The following is a 15,920-nucleotide window of genomic DNA, read 5'->3' on the forward strand; positions in this document are numbered from 1 at the left end:
AGCTATGTATAACTCCAACATACTCACCGACGCTCTGTATATTGGAATTGTTAATGACTTGTTTCATCTTTCAGAGAATTATAATTATCTTTCAGCGATTAGCCTTATGTTTCTGGAGCAATTCCCAATAGTCAATATCATGAATTGGCAAGTAGTTATAATTTGCACATAGTCATGTATTGCGGTACAGTGAACAATGTGCCGTGCAGAAGAAAATTCCTAGACTCTGCAAGGCAACAATACACTGCCACCTCGGACATCAACTTTTGCAACCAGCCAAACACTATGACATTTTTTTATTTTTTTTCATTCTATTTATTTGCAACCTCACTCTGATACCATCTTGAGTTTAAGAGGATCTCTGCAAATGTGTATGAAATGACAATTCAATATTGATAAATATTGAATATTGAATTATATTTCTGAATCTGATATTTGTCCTCACTAAACTCCAAAGGGCAAAAAATATATTAATTTCGATGTCTTTCCTTGGCATCAGATCTGCATTATAAAGGATATGAATAGACATATCTATGAGCGTACATGTCTCCACGAGGTGAAGACATGCCCATTCACGGGTATGTCTCATGAAAAGGTGTCTCTTCATCCCTGATCTCTAATTGGGTTTCAACCCTTAACAACTAGAAATGATTTCCTTAATATATATATATATACGTACGTACGTATGTATGTATCTTATATTTATATGTATAATATTATATCTCACATAGTATTAAATATTTTATATATATATATATATATATATATATATATATATATATATATATATATATATATATATATATATATGTATGTATATATATATATATATATATATATATGTATGTATATATATGTATATATATATAAGTATGTATGTATATATATATATAGAATTTATCTGATTGAAGCTACAAAAACATCAACAATAATAACATCCTGACACACAAAGTCCTTGTTTCATGTGCCCATGATTTAAAACTACTCATCCCAGTTCCGAAGAATTATAATACCAAGGTGCCCATTAAATAATTTCAATAGAAATAGCAACCTTAGCTCACATAATTAAATAATAACAAATAATGCATATGACTTTGTGAAAAATCCGACCACATAGGAGTGATCATTATGATGAAATATGATGAATGATCCCAACTGGGTGACTTTCTGAAAATAGCCACTCCCCCAAAGAATCTTGGAGCCCAATTCGTAAGTTAGAAATAACATCTAAAAGCATCATATAACTCCTCTAAATCATCTGAGCTCATTGGAATCATGCATTGACTTGCTATAAACAGTAAATCCCTCAAAATGGAACAAAACCCCACTTAACAACTTAGCTTTAGAATATATGGAGGCTTTGGAGAGACACGCACAATTGTCCTCTGGTGAGCTAAATAACTCCACAACAAGGTCGTCTAATCACTAATGTTAGCCTACGAGGACCCGGTGATAGGCAAAATCCATTGACTCCAATTGCTTTCTCAAAATGGGGAAATTACAGGGTGGCACCATATAGAGATGTGGAATTACTATTTAAAACATTACATTTAGAAATATATAGTCAAATGATGAAACACAAAATATTGTCTCAAGGGACTTTTTGAAATTCGTATTTTCAAGAAATTATGATGTTTCAACTCTTCATACCAAAAGAGTGATAATGAGAACTAGTATGTACGTGGCCAAGGCTCCACTTTCTTGCAGCCTCTTCCAAGTAAAATTGTCTCCCAAGTATGAATTTTTTTTGTTTTTTGATTCTATTGTTTTTCATTCAATTCTACCATATTAAAATAAATTTATTTCAAAAATTTATGTTTTAGCTTTTTAAGTTTTGATTCTTGAATAAAATTAAATATTAAATGTTGTATGAAAGGTCAACAGGTTGCAAGTTCTTCTTCAGCTGAGTGGAATTGGAGTGCATGCTGCTCCATCCACTCAGTCGAGCACAATCATTTGGGTGCAAAAATGGAGAGGATTTGGTCTACATACAATCATATTTCTGTACTGTCACATAGGCAACATAATCACATGAGAGTGCGACAAGAATCAGATCTAGCCCCTGAATGTGCTTGTTTTAAGTTATAGTTGCACAGCTTGCCCAAGTCTCCATAAATGATCATAAGGCAACACTTGCACATGACACAAACATGGCTAGTGGGAATGGCAATCTAAAGAATTGTGGTTCAAATAAAGTTGAACCAGATGTTGACCTTGACGCTTCTGCTGAAGATGAATATGGAATTCGATATTACACATGGCTTGTAATTTGATTTTTGTTGTGTAATGACATTTTGAGAGTTGAATATTATCATTTTTACAAATTATGAATATGATATTATGACGTATTAAAAAACATTATTTATTGGCAATTATGGATTTATGATTATCACTCTTATTATAGCTATACAGTTCTATTTTATATCTATAATTTGTTGTTCCTGAATCTATACCACATGCTCATACCTGTACCCGAATCGGCAACTTTGGTATGCATCAAGTGTGCCAAAAATAGAAAGCTAAGGAATAAAGCTGAATGCCTAAATGATCAAGGCGTTGCAAGGGCTTAGGTTTATCCCGCTCACCATGTCAAACATTATTCAACTGAGCCATTAAGCTAAGCCAGTGAAAAGTTATTGGGACTAAATACTTTTGGCAATTTTTTAGCCGTTCAATATGTTTGGCAATTTTTAACAATTTGTGATGTCTTTTTAGAAATTTGATGCTTTGGAAAAAAATATTGCTTTGGGATTTTTCACCACAATCTGAGGAAGCTTTGGAGAATACCTTCTAAAAAAAACCCAGGGAGGTTTTGTCAGCAAATCATCCCTATACTCTTGAATCAAACCAAGAAAAACTCATGCTCAAAAAACAAGCCATTTCTTGACATGTTGGCAAATCATGATGTTAGTTATTAAAAATCTAACTTATGCATTTTTAAAATGTTAATATATTCAATGTTAGTTTAAAAAAGAATAAAAAAATTGTCAAATTTCAAAACTTGATGTACTAAGTTTTCAGAAAAATCAAAATAATTACAAACTATGCAAAAAATAAAGGGGAAACAAAACATTTAGAATTTAGATGGAGTTATGCAGCCCTCTCTAGCTCCTGCAGCCGTCATATGTGCTTCTACACCAGCAACCACAACCTTTCCATTCAAAACGGCAGTTTGGAGTCTGATTTTGCAAAAATTTAAAAATCAAAACAGATTTTCACGTGCCAAAAAACTTTGGTGGACAATGCCTTTCTATTTATATTTTAATCATAAAACCCCAAGATTTTATGTAGAAACATTAGGGTGAACTAGAACATTTTTTTCAATTTTCTTTAAGTTTACAGAAATTCAAACTTAATGGGTTAAATTTGGCAAACCTTGTGGCATAGATCACAAGTGGTACATGGTATGATGTACTCGTTAAACAAGTGTTCAGCCAATGTAGTGTAAAATATCACATTTGAAGAAGCTTGGTACAGGAGAAAGCTCATGATAAGACATCTCTGAGGTTTTAGATCACTTGAATCTGTTTTGGTTCTGGATGAGAAGAGGAATCATAATCAAGGCATGTAGACTTCTTGATTGTGACATGTATCTGATTCACGTCATTAGAGATGTTGCTGTTGATTAAAAAATCAGGTTTGAATCAGATTGTTGTCTAAATCTTGGCAGTGACATATGGTTTGACAATACTGAACAATTAGATGAGCTAAAGGATGAAGCAAAGCATTGTAAGGTGGAAAGTGACACTGCAAATGTAGCATGTACAGCAAAATAAGATTGTTCGTTCAACTGCAAAGCATGGCAAAAATATAATATATTAGATGGTTTAGAAAAAGATAAACTTCAATAATCAAGAGATGAAGAACCAAGAAAGGAAGAAAGTAATAGATTGTGTTACTTTCTACAAATAGCTAATAGCCTAAAGACACAATGGAAGACAATTCTGGAACACGTGATTCATGCTAAGTTACAAACACAGACGTCATTTCTGGCACAGGCATGGGAAATATCAGTTTATTTGGGACTTGAGTACAGATTTTATGGAGATATCCATGACTCCAAGCATTAAATATGAAAAAAATAGCCACAATATCACTGTCCTGTGCATTATCAATCGTAAAGTGGAAACAAAGTAGAAAGACACTTCATAATTTGAAATCCCTAGGTTTGTAAACTATGATTAATGAATAAGGTGAAACACTGAAAGAGCCAGTGATCGTGAAGAAGCTGTTGAGTTTCCAAGGAAACTCAGAATCAGGATCAGTACAAATACGGTTTCAGTTCAGGTATGGAGATCAGGAGAAGCCATCAACGTAGAAATTAAGCATTGATGTCTATTGTTCAGAATTCTTTTGAGATTCATTCTCAAAAAAACCAAAATGGGCTGTATGGAATCATGGATAGTAAAATTAAACAAATCCTAATATAGTCGTATCTCCAAGCACAAGAGTTTCTAAAAGGCACAAAGTCTAAGGCTAAATGATGGGAAGCATTGCAAAGACAAATCAAACCAGACAACATACCATCTGATGCCATTAGTTGAAGCTATGGCAATACTGAGATTTTGAGCAGTGAAAACTGGAACGCCTTTCAGTTGTTTTTCCCTTCTTGGCCCAGATTTTCCTCGAAGAAGTTTGTTAGCCTCCCTGACCTGTTTGAAGAATACAAATTCTTGTTTCAGTAACAGTTACAATCTATCAAAAAATTGTTTATAAGTACAATGCAACAAAGCCTCTAGCTCACACCTGTTTTTTATTGGGAACAAATTGGAACATGTGAGGCCTGTCCTGCAACAACCAATTAAATAGAATCAAATATGAAACAAGATTTGAATGTTAAGAACTGCACTTTTTCTACAGTTTATTTATAAGAACTAGTAGTGAACAGCACTTGATTTCAGAGTACAAAGGCATTCTCCACTTTCAAAGCTACATTGTTTAGTTCCCGTGATCTAGCAATTGGATTCTCATTCACACAAAAAGGAGAGCTAAATCCTCGTTTTGACACACAATTGCAAGCATTAATTCATCCCATGATTGCAAAGGATCAAGATCAAAATATAATGCCTTGATTACTGTGCAAAGCTACAATATGACAGAATGAAAGCAACTGGACTACAAGAAAGTTTTATTTGACTGATGTATGTGAGTTTTATATTTAACCAAACCAACACTTCCCCAACTACATAAAGAGAGGGAAAATCTGCTACCAGAAGACTGATAAAATCCAGTATTAACGGGAGATGCATCTTGGCCCCTCTGAGATCCGTCCCAGAGAGAGACACATCTTTGAGACTTTTTGAGTCTCCAGAGTCTTCAAAAATGCCTAGAGAGTTCATGTCAAAGACTCCCAAAGTCTCAGAGTCTCCGGCCACAATATTAGAAGTATCTTGCACGTTCCCGGAGAAAAAGGCAAATTAAAAACAAAATAGTTTATTTTGACCATCATTTTAGTCATTTGGAAAACCTACGACTTCCCATTTGGATTGAGATGAAGCCCTAACCGGAGATAATGTTTATATTAGATGATACTAGATAGATTTTTAATTTTTTTTAGAATTCTGAGTTTTATGTTTGCATACCAACAATTTAGCATTAAACTATATATTTTTGAATTTCAAATTTTAAAATGTAATGATAATTTCATGGATTATAAATCTGATATGATCACATGTGATACACAGAAATCAGATATGCAATTTGAGTTTTAAACTATTTGATTATATATGACACAGTATTAAATGACTAAATGACATTACTATTAGTCTTTAGAATTTGCCTTGGTTTTAATGTTCAATGTTCATAATTAAAAGTTTCCATTGTTCTTGTTTTCAAAGCACCATGTTATATATCCATGTGTCGTGGGGAAATCTGCAAGACTCAAACAAACTAGTTAGTAGCACCAATTAAATCAGAATACTAAACTAACAAATCCATTTAACCCTACAGACAACAAAATAAGAAGCATTTTTATCAGAAATTAAAAATTGGGAGAAATGAAGGTGAAAATAATTTAAAATTTAATTTAATTTAATCAAAATGAATAAATTAGCTAACTAGAATAATAAATGATAATTATTTAAATTATAGGATTTTACAAATCAATTTTAATTAATCGATAATGATCAATTAATTAAAGGTTTACAAATCGATTTTAATTAATCGATACTGATCAATTAATTAAAGGTTAATTAATTAAACAAACTTAATTTATTAATAGAGAATGATTAAATCATGCAAAGATTTTATTTTTAGAGGAAATGAGATGATTAATTAATGATTAAAGAACCATTAATTAATAGTTAATCATAATTAAAAGTAGAATAATTAATGCATATTTGCTAGCATGTCCACTTTTGGGTGTCTACAGTTACACAGATATTTCTTGGAAATATTAATTTATATAATATAAAATTGTCATCTCCAACTACTCACAGCTCCTAGTTTTTGAAAAATGGTCACACCAGTACCAGAAACCACCAAGTCTTTCCATCTCTAGGTAAATTTTATAAAATCTTCAAATAGAAGAAAAAAATTTGCAAAAACAGTAATAAACTAATATCACAGAACGTAATAAATAAAATGCTCCACTCAAATCATACAAGTTTCCTGCTACTGTCAATTTAGTTGGCCTCTGAGCTCTCATTTTCCTTAGTGATCAGAAAATGGTCAATACATTACATTCTACAAATTTGTAAAGATCATAAAACCCATCCAAACCATAAAATTTGGATGGCGTCAGATTATAGCAGTATCTGTCTGATCAAAAAAGAGTATCCAACCCATCTTACAGCACAATTGGCAAATAGTCAAAATGCATATATGTAAATGTATTTCAATTATCCACCAATTCTAATACTATTTCACCAATCTTTTTATTATTGATTACGATAAATTCCTGCTTCAGTCTGTATGCCAGATAGCAATTTCAATAAGGCATGGCTGATTTCTACTCTATAGACCTTGATGAACATTATGGCATTGGTGGAGCTATACAATTAATTAGTGTAAAAATGAAATTGAAATGCATCTTTAAATCTAAATCTTGACCAATGGCATTTGAAGCTTAGAAATCTACACAACTTCCTCACTCCCTTTTATTACAAATTATGCCATTAACTATCAACATTAGCCGAGGAGACTTTAAACTGACACAGTTTTTAGTAACTAATGGGGACTGAGAAGGCTCCAGTCTTTAGGAAAAAAACCTGAAAACTCCATCTTTGTAGTCCATGTCATGGTGCTATTACATAGATCTTTGACTCAGCCAAAATGTGTTCATACCATTTACTCTTTATAAACAAATCTTACCATGACTTTACAACAATCTGCATTTATAAATCAAAACCATTTTCTTAATTACACATTAAAATGGTTTAGATTGCAAACTATTACAGCTTTGTTTGCCAAGTAGATAAGCGAGCCTTACATTGATCCAAATTTTATCATAAATTTGGTTGATTAAGAAGAACGGCTGTATCTATTTGATAATGATACTTAAGAAGAGCTTAAAACATACTTTTAACCCCATAAAGACAAAATTGGTCAAGGTGGAGATGCAAAATAGGGCAAACAAGTACAGCAGGGCTTGACGATGATTTTTGGGGCCACACCATTTGAAGAACAATCTTCTCTTGATAGTTTTCATATATGTAGGAAATAGTTCAGTGACTCGAGTTCATAAGGAATCATACATCATGGGACAAGGTACTTGGATTTTTGGTTGTTACAGAACTACTCCTTATCAGATCAAATAGCAGAACAGAACACCGAAAGTTGAACCCTCTATTGTGTTGCTCGGTGCCTACTAGAAGGAATGTCGATGGCCATAGCATTGGTTGCCCTAATTTCCTCTATGTTTCCTCCAACAATATGTTAACACCAAAACCTACATCTACATTGGTGTTCGTTAGGATGGTCCCAAGGATGCCCATCTCCACCACTAGAGGGTGTCTTCCCGTATTCACCACAAGTAACATCAAGTCCTACTCTATCCCGAGAGGAATCTTTTGTCTGATGGAGTTTTCACTTTCACCGTAAGCACTCTTCCCTAGCCCATCCGATGCCTTCGGGGATGGTGTCATGTTTAATATTGTTGTTTTCAATTGTGATATTGCAAGATCATCTAGTTTTATTGGGATTTCTGCTTGCATCACCTGCCCTATAATGTTTTGCTCTGCCTGAGTCCGAATTGAGGTACTCACCGTCTCATTCAATTCCCTTCTTTTTGTTATCATTTCCTTCTCTATTTCAGCTTTTTCTTCCCACATCATTCTTTTTTCCTCTTCGGAGTTTTGGTACATGTCTTTCTTCCCTTGTGCTTGGGTAACCGCTAACACTTCTTCACTATTCCCTTTGATGTTTAGTAGGTTCACCACTGGCTTGGGGCATTTTGACTCGCCATGGTCTCAAGGACCACACCATCTACACAGAAACTGCGGTGCTTCACTCTTTGTACAGTCTCTAGCGAAGTGGCCCCATTGATTGCAAGCACGGTATTGTATCATCGGCCACCCACTTAGGTCGTATTGTATATGGTTGCAACCTCCAGGGTTTTTTATGTTTTTAAATTCCTTCATGCAGAAAATGTATTTTTGTAGTGCATGGATCTTCTTGTTTGATTCATCATCGTTACTCTCTCCAAAAGAATCATCTTCCTCATCAGATGATCTATTTTTCTTCTTCTTCCTTGTCTTGCTTTTGCTTTCGAGATCCATAGCTCTATTATATGCATCGATGTATGACGTTGGGGGTACTCTTTTCATTTTTCTCTCAAGTGTAGGCTTTAATCCTTCAATGAACAAGCATTTCTTCAAGCCGTCCGTTGGTGGGCTTCCATCTTCCCCACCATCTCCTTCAGTCTCTGCCCATATCTACAGACAATCTCATCCTTCACTTGTTTGGTGTTGTAGATTTTTGCAACGATTTTATTATCATCTCTTAATAGCCAGAACTCTACCCCAAACTCCTTCAAGTCCAATCATGTGGTTACCTTCACCCGGTTGATATCACAGAACCAATTGATCACTACTCCCCTTGAGTGGCCAGGAATTGTCACACTCATTCATCGTGATCCGCTACACCGTTGTTTGTTCATATAGTTTCACATGTTTTACAATGTCACATAGGGTCTTTTGTACCATCACCCGTGAATATACGCAATTTGTGCTTCTGTCCTGCCATAGCCGGTGTCCGTTGTGTTGTTACAATTGACTGCAACGGTTGTTTTTGTTATATCATGTGTGGAGTCAATGTTTGCGCTTGCACTTGCACATAAGCATTGCTTTGTGGTGTGGTAGAATCTGAAAATAGGGTTTGACTGCCAAACTGTACTCGCTTGTTTGGTGCATGGGAAACAAATGGAGTATCTCAGCTACCCCTTGCTCATGTTGCTTCGACACCTCTAGCCATGTTCCCCTCTTCACTCTTCCATTGATTCTCCACCCATGGTGTGCGAGACAAGTTGACGAACTCCTCCCTCGTTTCTTCGATCAAACTTAATCTTTGTTGTGTCTCTTCTATTAAGTCCTCATTACTCCTCACCTACCAACGGTCAAGTGAACGGTGTTCTCCATCGGTCAATGCACCTCCTATGGCCCTATGGTCACCCTTCGTGACACCACCAAGGTCCCCTTCAGCAAGTTGCCTGAAACTTTGCTTTCATTCGGCTTGTTGCACGAGGATTAAATCCTAATGTGCATCATGTAGTAATTCTACTGGAAGCTTTTTTATTTCTACCCATGTAGGTCTTATTTCAGTTGCAAAATTTTTCGAATCAAAATTGGGTTTCCATTTGAAAAAATTTATACACCTTCGTAAAAAAACTAATGGAGCATTCAAAAGTTTATTTCTAAAATTAAAGTTTCTACAGTCTAAATAGATAAAATTATTAGAAAGAGTAGTAATACTTACCTAGGTGCCAAATGCTTTGGATATCCACTCAATGATACCTTCCATGGGGGAAGGGGATCCTCCCCAATGTACATACAATCCATGCATCTTGATGTTGGTTCCCAAAACCGCAGATTGAAATCCTACGAGCCTTGCCTGCTCAATGCTAGGATATCAACCAGTTAAGGCCAACTTGATGGGATTGATCGATGCAATCCAAATCCCTTGTGCTTCCGGCTCTGCAAAATCGAGGCGAGTGTACCTGATCTTGGACAAAACACTTAGATCCAAGACACTTATAGCAGATTGATTAGAACGCAAATGTATTGAAAGTTTCCCAACGGCCAAGGATTATAGAAAACCTCAAACATGCAAATTATGAATTGAAAATACAAGTAAATGACTATATAAATGTGATAATATTTTAAATAAAGAATAAATGCAACAAATGAATATATCAGTCCCTCAATGGGAAAAAATGAAACAGTTGCCAGCATATGAATTATGAATCAAGAGTAAAAGACAAGTGCTTAATTAAATGGGCAATCAGAGTCAATATTATTAGTTGAAACGTACAACTTTATAAAATTCAATATATTTAAACTATAAACAATTTTAACAATTCAGACGCGACAGATCAATTATATAAATGCAATTTTAAACTAGTCTAGGATGCACTTTAACTCTTGAGGAGACAAACTAGACATAAATACGAAAATAATTAGATATTTCACAATATTTATGTTTATCAAATTCAAAATGCAATAATGACCCAATCCACTTATCCAAATATTAAAATATTTATAGAAAATAAACAAAAAACATTTATAAAAGACACAACTTAATAATAATTTAGAACTCCAAAATTTAAAATAAATAATTATGTTGGAAATAGAGTTACAATAAAGACATTCCTTACAGATGATCCATCTATTGCAAATGTATCTGGATTGCACAAGATCCACCCAATAACTCAAATCCATAGGCTTTGTTCAAGAATTCATTCCGTCACCAATTGAAGAATAAAAATACATCATAGAGGATGGGATATGTAAAATTTATATGAATATTGTCTCTCCCCTTTGTCTGATTTTTACATCTTTAATTTATAACAAGCAAAGAGATGTGAGTCCTTTCTCAAAACAACATGCCCCTTCATAACAAGTAACTGAATACTTGTTGTACAACATGACCCTTAATATGACTTGTAATTTAAGTTGAAATTATTTTAAGAGATCAAAACTAATATTTTTGAAGCCATCCATATATATTCAGGGTAACAATATAAACACGGGCATGCTTTCGTATGACACAGGCAGTGCTTAAAACATTTTGTCTTCAAATTCCTTTCTCAGTTATATGGATTAACGGAGGCTAGTCCAATCATTATGCCCTCAAGAAACGCTCAACTCACACTTCATAATCTCAATTCTCCTAGTCCGCAAGTAATCTTTCGACTCAGGATGTTATCCATCATTGAGCATTAAGCATTGAGAAATTAAATTATCTCTGCATATATAGACTTCATCTCCCAACGTGTATCCTGCCCTCAAGAAACAATCCTATTATTTGTGCATTCTCCATACTCCAGAATCGCATTGGCCCTTCATCATGATCATGGAAAGGGTTCTCGACAACATGAGAGGGCTCCTCTCTAATGCATTACAGATGTTCTGATGATGATCTTTGCCAATTCCTCGATATTGAGTAAATCTTCATACCTGCGCAAGACAAAAAACATTATTAGATACAAAAATAAAACATGAAATCTTAGTTCCCGTCTCCTTCACAAAATATATCCATGCCTTTGTGCCTACGAATCATTGTTTATGATGGTGATAAAATCCACGGGTGTGCTTCCTTTAAATCTCCAGGTTATCGCTGCACAGTATAGAGGGCAGAGACACAATCGTGGGCATGATTTGACCTCGTGTAGCTTCGTATGGGAATCCTTAATATTCTTCCAACCACTATACAACATCTTAATATATCCTACAACTGTAGATTCCTGCGGCTCCATTTGCATATTTGATCTAATTTGGGTTTTCCAAAAGTCATCAAACCAATAACCCTGATGATACCCAACACCGATACATCATAGTATCATATGCTTTGGTCTCAATGTTTAGTCACATATTGTTTCATGACAAGTCAACAAACTTCATCAAAATTTTCTGAGATTGCACCAAATGACTTTTGAAGGAATATTGCATGGGCCATAATATGTAGTGTTTGAACATAGACAATTATACTGAAATGTTTTCAAAAAATATCCTCAATAGTAAGTTTTCTGAAGGAAAGCTTTTGAAATACAAGGTGATATGTTCTTCTGAAACATGTCTCTGTTATGAAGTCCATTAGTAATGTGTAAGCAATCAACACTTTACTGCATTCTTAGAGAATTTGTGAGAGTATGTAAGGTTGTCTTTTTTATAACTTTTACAATTCTATATATAATTCCATAGCACACCAACACCACTGCCTTATTCTGCAGTCACTTCGTTGAATATACCATAGTGAACCTTGTCTTTGAGACTCTGCAAATATCTCTTTAATTTGATGGTCTATGAGGTATTTCTTCAATACGGATATTGATTACTTTAAATGTAGATCACTGACTTGGTAAGTGATGATCTACAACTTAGTAAAATTTTGACATCAATGACTATCTTCTTTCAAGTTTCCAACATCAGAAACGGAATCAGAAAATCTGGGCTCCATCAGTGGCTCTTGTTGGGGACATATGCCCCTTGTGGGTATAGTGAGAATTCCAGCTATCTCTTGGAGGAACAGACCGAACATCCATGCTTAACACGATGCACTGTGAAATCGGGTGGCCCCAGGCCCCCCAAAAAAGTGAACATCACTTCTTCCCTCTATCAAATACCTTATTTTGACCATTCAACACTTCAGATATACTAAATATGATATCATATTGCTCATTAGTAAAATTTGATCCGTTAGTACATATAAAACAATCACTGCATGACATGTGCTTTTCTTGTTCAAGATTAGAATTAACATTTGTCTTACCAATAGGATCATTTGAAAAGAAATAAATTTCATCATCTTTAAATCCAAACATCTGATCTCTTATTTCATTGATCCGATTAATATGTGGAAGAAAAATTTTCAAAAGAAAGATGATAAAAACTTAAAAACATCTCCCTAAGCATATTATTAACAAATATTACCATAGGGTCTTCAAGGATACTTACCTTGGTAGACTGCTCATACTTCATACCTGTATCAAATGCATCATCCATATGAATATAATTTTCTCATTCAGCTTTATCAGCGCAGTCTTTAGCCTTTGGTAAATCATTAGTTACATTATGGTCGCTGCTGGATAGAAAGTCCTTGTAGTCATCTCCTTCTCTGCTCAAGCATCTCCTAGCACACAATTTGCTTGATCTTTAAACTCCAAATGCTGATTTTCTTCACAAAAAGATTTTGAAAATAGTGCACTTTCAGGAAATACAAGTTTTCTTTGATCAATACTTTGAGCGGATATGACACTTGAAAATCTTTCAGAACTGTGTTTCAAGTTCAACATACTCTCCTCTTTGCACTTGTTTAATCTCATATCATCCTCACATATCTGATATGATTTGGGCTCATAGGATGAACTAAAAAGATTCTTGCCTTGTGAATACATAAAACACATCTTATCGACTTCAGCATTATCATTAAGCACGATACCTTTATTATTTTTATCATAGTGCTGCAATATTTGTTTGCCTTAAATATCTTTCATATGCTTGGGCATATGTCCATGAGATCCTTCATCCAACATTTTCTCCTATTCATATATCACATGCTGTTCTACTTCATCTTCACAAGATATTATGTCCAGATTCTCCATTGTTTCATTACATAAAAGATCTGAAATGATTTAGAAGTCCTCCTTGGATGCATTTTCTTCTTCTTCATGTATGTTCACACTGTCCTCAAAATCTAGAAATGTATAAGGGCTGTGTTCTTCATTCTCTTCTGCCAGTCCATCATATATAGGATTTGAAAATTCTTTGAAATTGTATCCGAATAGATCTCTTTCTATACTTAAACTATAATGCACATCTTCAACCAATATGCCATCCTCTTGACAAGTGCATGATCCTTTTGGTTCATTGGTTTCCTCCTCTTGAAAGTGATATGGATTTGTAGAGATGGCTGAACTTTCTTGTCCATTGAATGTTTCATACAACACATCTATTTGTTTCTCCTCATGTATGGGAAGAAAAATTTGACCGCCCTTTTCGACATACTTTTGATATTCCATATCTAACAAGGTCGAGATCTCATCCACACTGAGAGAATCCTCCTAATCATTTCCATTTTCTTCACAATCTAATTCCTTACCAGATTCATCGTGATCGGATTCTTCTTCAATTTCCTCTGCACTTGAATCTGAAACATCATTTTGTTCTTGTATTACTTTGGTATCTTTTGCTTCATCTTTAATAGCTTGATCTCATATCTAAAGAAGAAGCTTCACATCAGGATCCTTCAACGAGATTCTCAACCTAACAATTTTGTTTAGAAATTCCATGTAAGGAGGTTTGAAGTTCGATGGAATCTCATGATAAGTGTTCATCACCCTCAAAAACAAATGTGTTGAAGACTCACCTTCGTATCTTTCTATATTGAAGAAGACATCAAGTAGAGACATGTCAGGATCATCTTCCATGTTGCAGCCTTGGTCTCCATATTGTTCATAACACATCTCTTTTTCATGGTTTGCGTCATCAAATTCAAATAGGAACCATCCTTCAAATTCTTTCCAAGATGAGATACATTGTGTGGGTAATGATTCATACACGTGTCTTGCATTGTCCTTCAAAGTTCTGGCAAACAAATTCATCACTTGATCTTCCGCACAAATCTCATAATCTTCTATAAATGTGTAGAATGCATCCAAATGTTGAATTGTCGTTCTCCATGGAACTTTGGTACCAGTTGTGAAAGCTTTGGAGATAACTTGCTAGGTTCATAATAAAAATTGCTGAAATCCAATGGCCTGATGCCATCAAGAACAAAAGGCTTTCTTTTAAATGATCGATACATTTGAAAGACCATCTACCATTTCTTTTTGAGTCCTCTCCCTCAGCAGAGTCACTGATGATCCAAGCAATCCTTGTTAAAGTACCAATCAAAATACAATAGAGGCCAACTCCAAATGGAGGAAATGAATAATCTTCAAGAATCTAAGTTCTTCCTTCCAGCAGAATATAATTCACCAAAGATCGAATCTGCAGAAAAAGCTTAAAGAAAAATATAGAATGCTCCTACAAAATCAAATCTTTATAAAGCAATTCAAGATTTATAAAATAATTCCAAGAGATTAATATCTTTAAGGAAATTAAATGCAGTGTAAAAACTTATCAATTTAGAATTTTAAATATATCAAAATGTTTTAAAAAATTAAATAGAACCTAACTCTTACTAATCTCGAAATCAAAAACTCTTAGAGTTTGTGTTGCAACTCTCCCCAGTAGAGTCACCAATCTATTGGTTCCCAAACCCGCAAATTGAAATCCTACAAGCCTTGCCTGCTCGATGCTAGGATCAACCGGTTAAGGCCAACTTGACAGGACTGATCGATGCGATCCAAATCCCTGTGCTTTCGGCTCTGCGAAACCGAGGCGGGTGTACCTGATCCTAGACAAAACACTTAGATCCAAGACACTTATAGCAGATTGATTAGAACACGTGTTGAAAGTTTCCCAAAGGACAAGGATTTTAGAAAACCTCAAACTTGCAAATTATGAATTGAAAATAAAAGTAAATGACTGTATAAATGTGATAATTTTTTAAATAAAGAATAAATGCAACAAATAAATATATTGGTTCCTCAATGGGAAAAAATGAAACAGTTGCCAACATATGAATTATGAATCAAGAGTAAAAGACCAATGCTTAATTAAATGGGCAATCAAAGTCAATATTATTAGTTAAAATGTACAACTTTATAAAATTCAATATATAGACAATTATACTGAAATGTTTTCAAAAAATATCCTCAACGG

At 34.3% G+C, this 15,920-nt stretch overlaps 1 protein-coding gene across 1 annotated transcript in view; it reads right to left on the minus strand.

The window, feature by feature from the left end:
- Window positions 1-15,920, minus strand: part of LOC149549321 (Tic22-like family protein) — a 139,820-nt gene that overhangs the window by 59,025 nt on the left and 64,875 nt on the right. The window contains exons 4-5 of the mRNA XM_089792770.1: window positions 4,747-4,788; window positions 4,525-4,652 (exon numbers count right to left, since the gene is read on the minus strand). Coding sequence (XP_089648896.1) covers window positions 4,525-4,652; window positions 4,747-4,788 — 170 coding nt within the window. The remainder of the gene's footprint in view (window positions 1-4,524; window positions 4,653-4,746; window positions 4,789-15,920) is intronic.

This window comes from Cupressus sempervirens, chromosome 7 (genome assembly GCF_028749045.1).
Source record: "Cupressus sempervirens isolate cs-2001-9-10 chromosome 7, ASM2874904v1, whole genome shotgun sequence".
NCBI classification, from domain to species: Eukaryota; Viridiplantae; Streptophyta; class Pinopsida; order Cupressales; family Cupressaceae; genus Cupressus; species Cupressus sempervirens.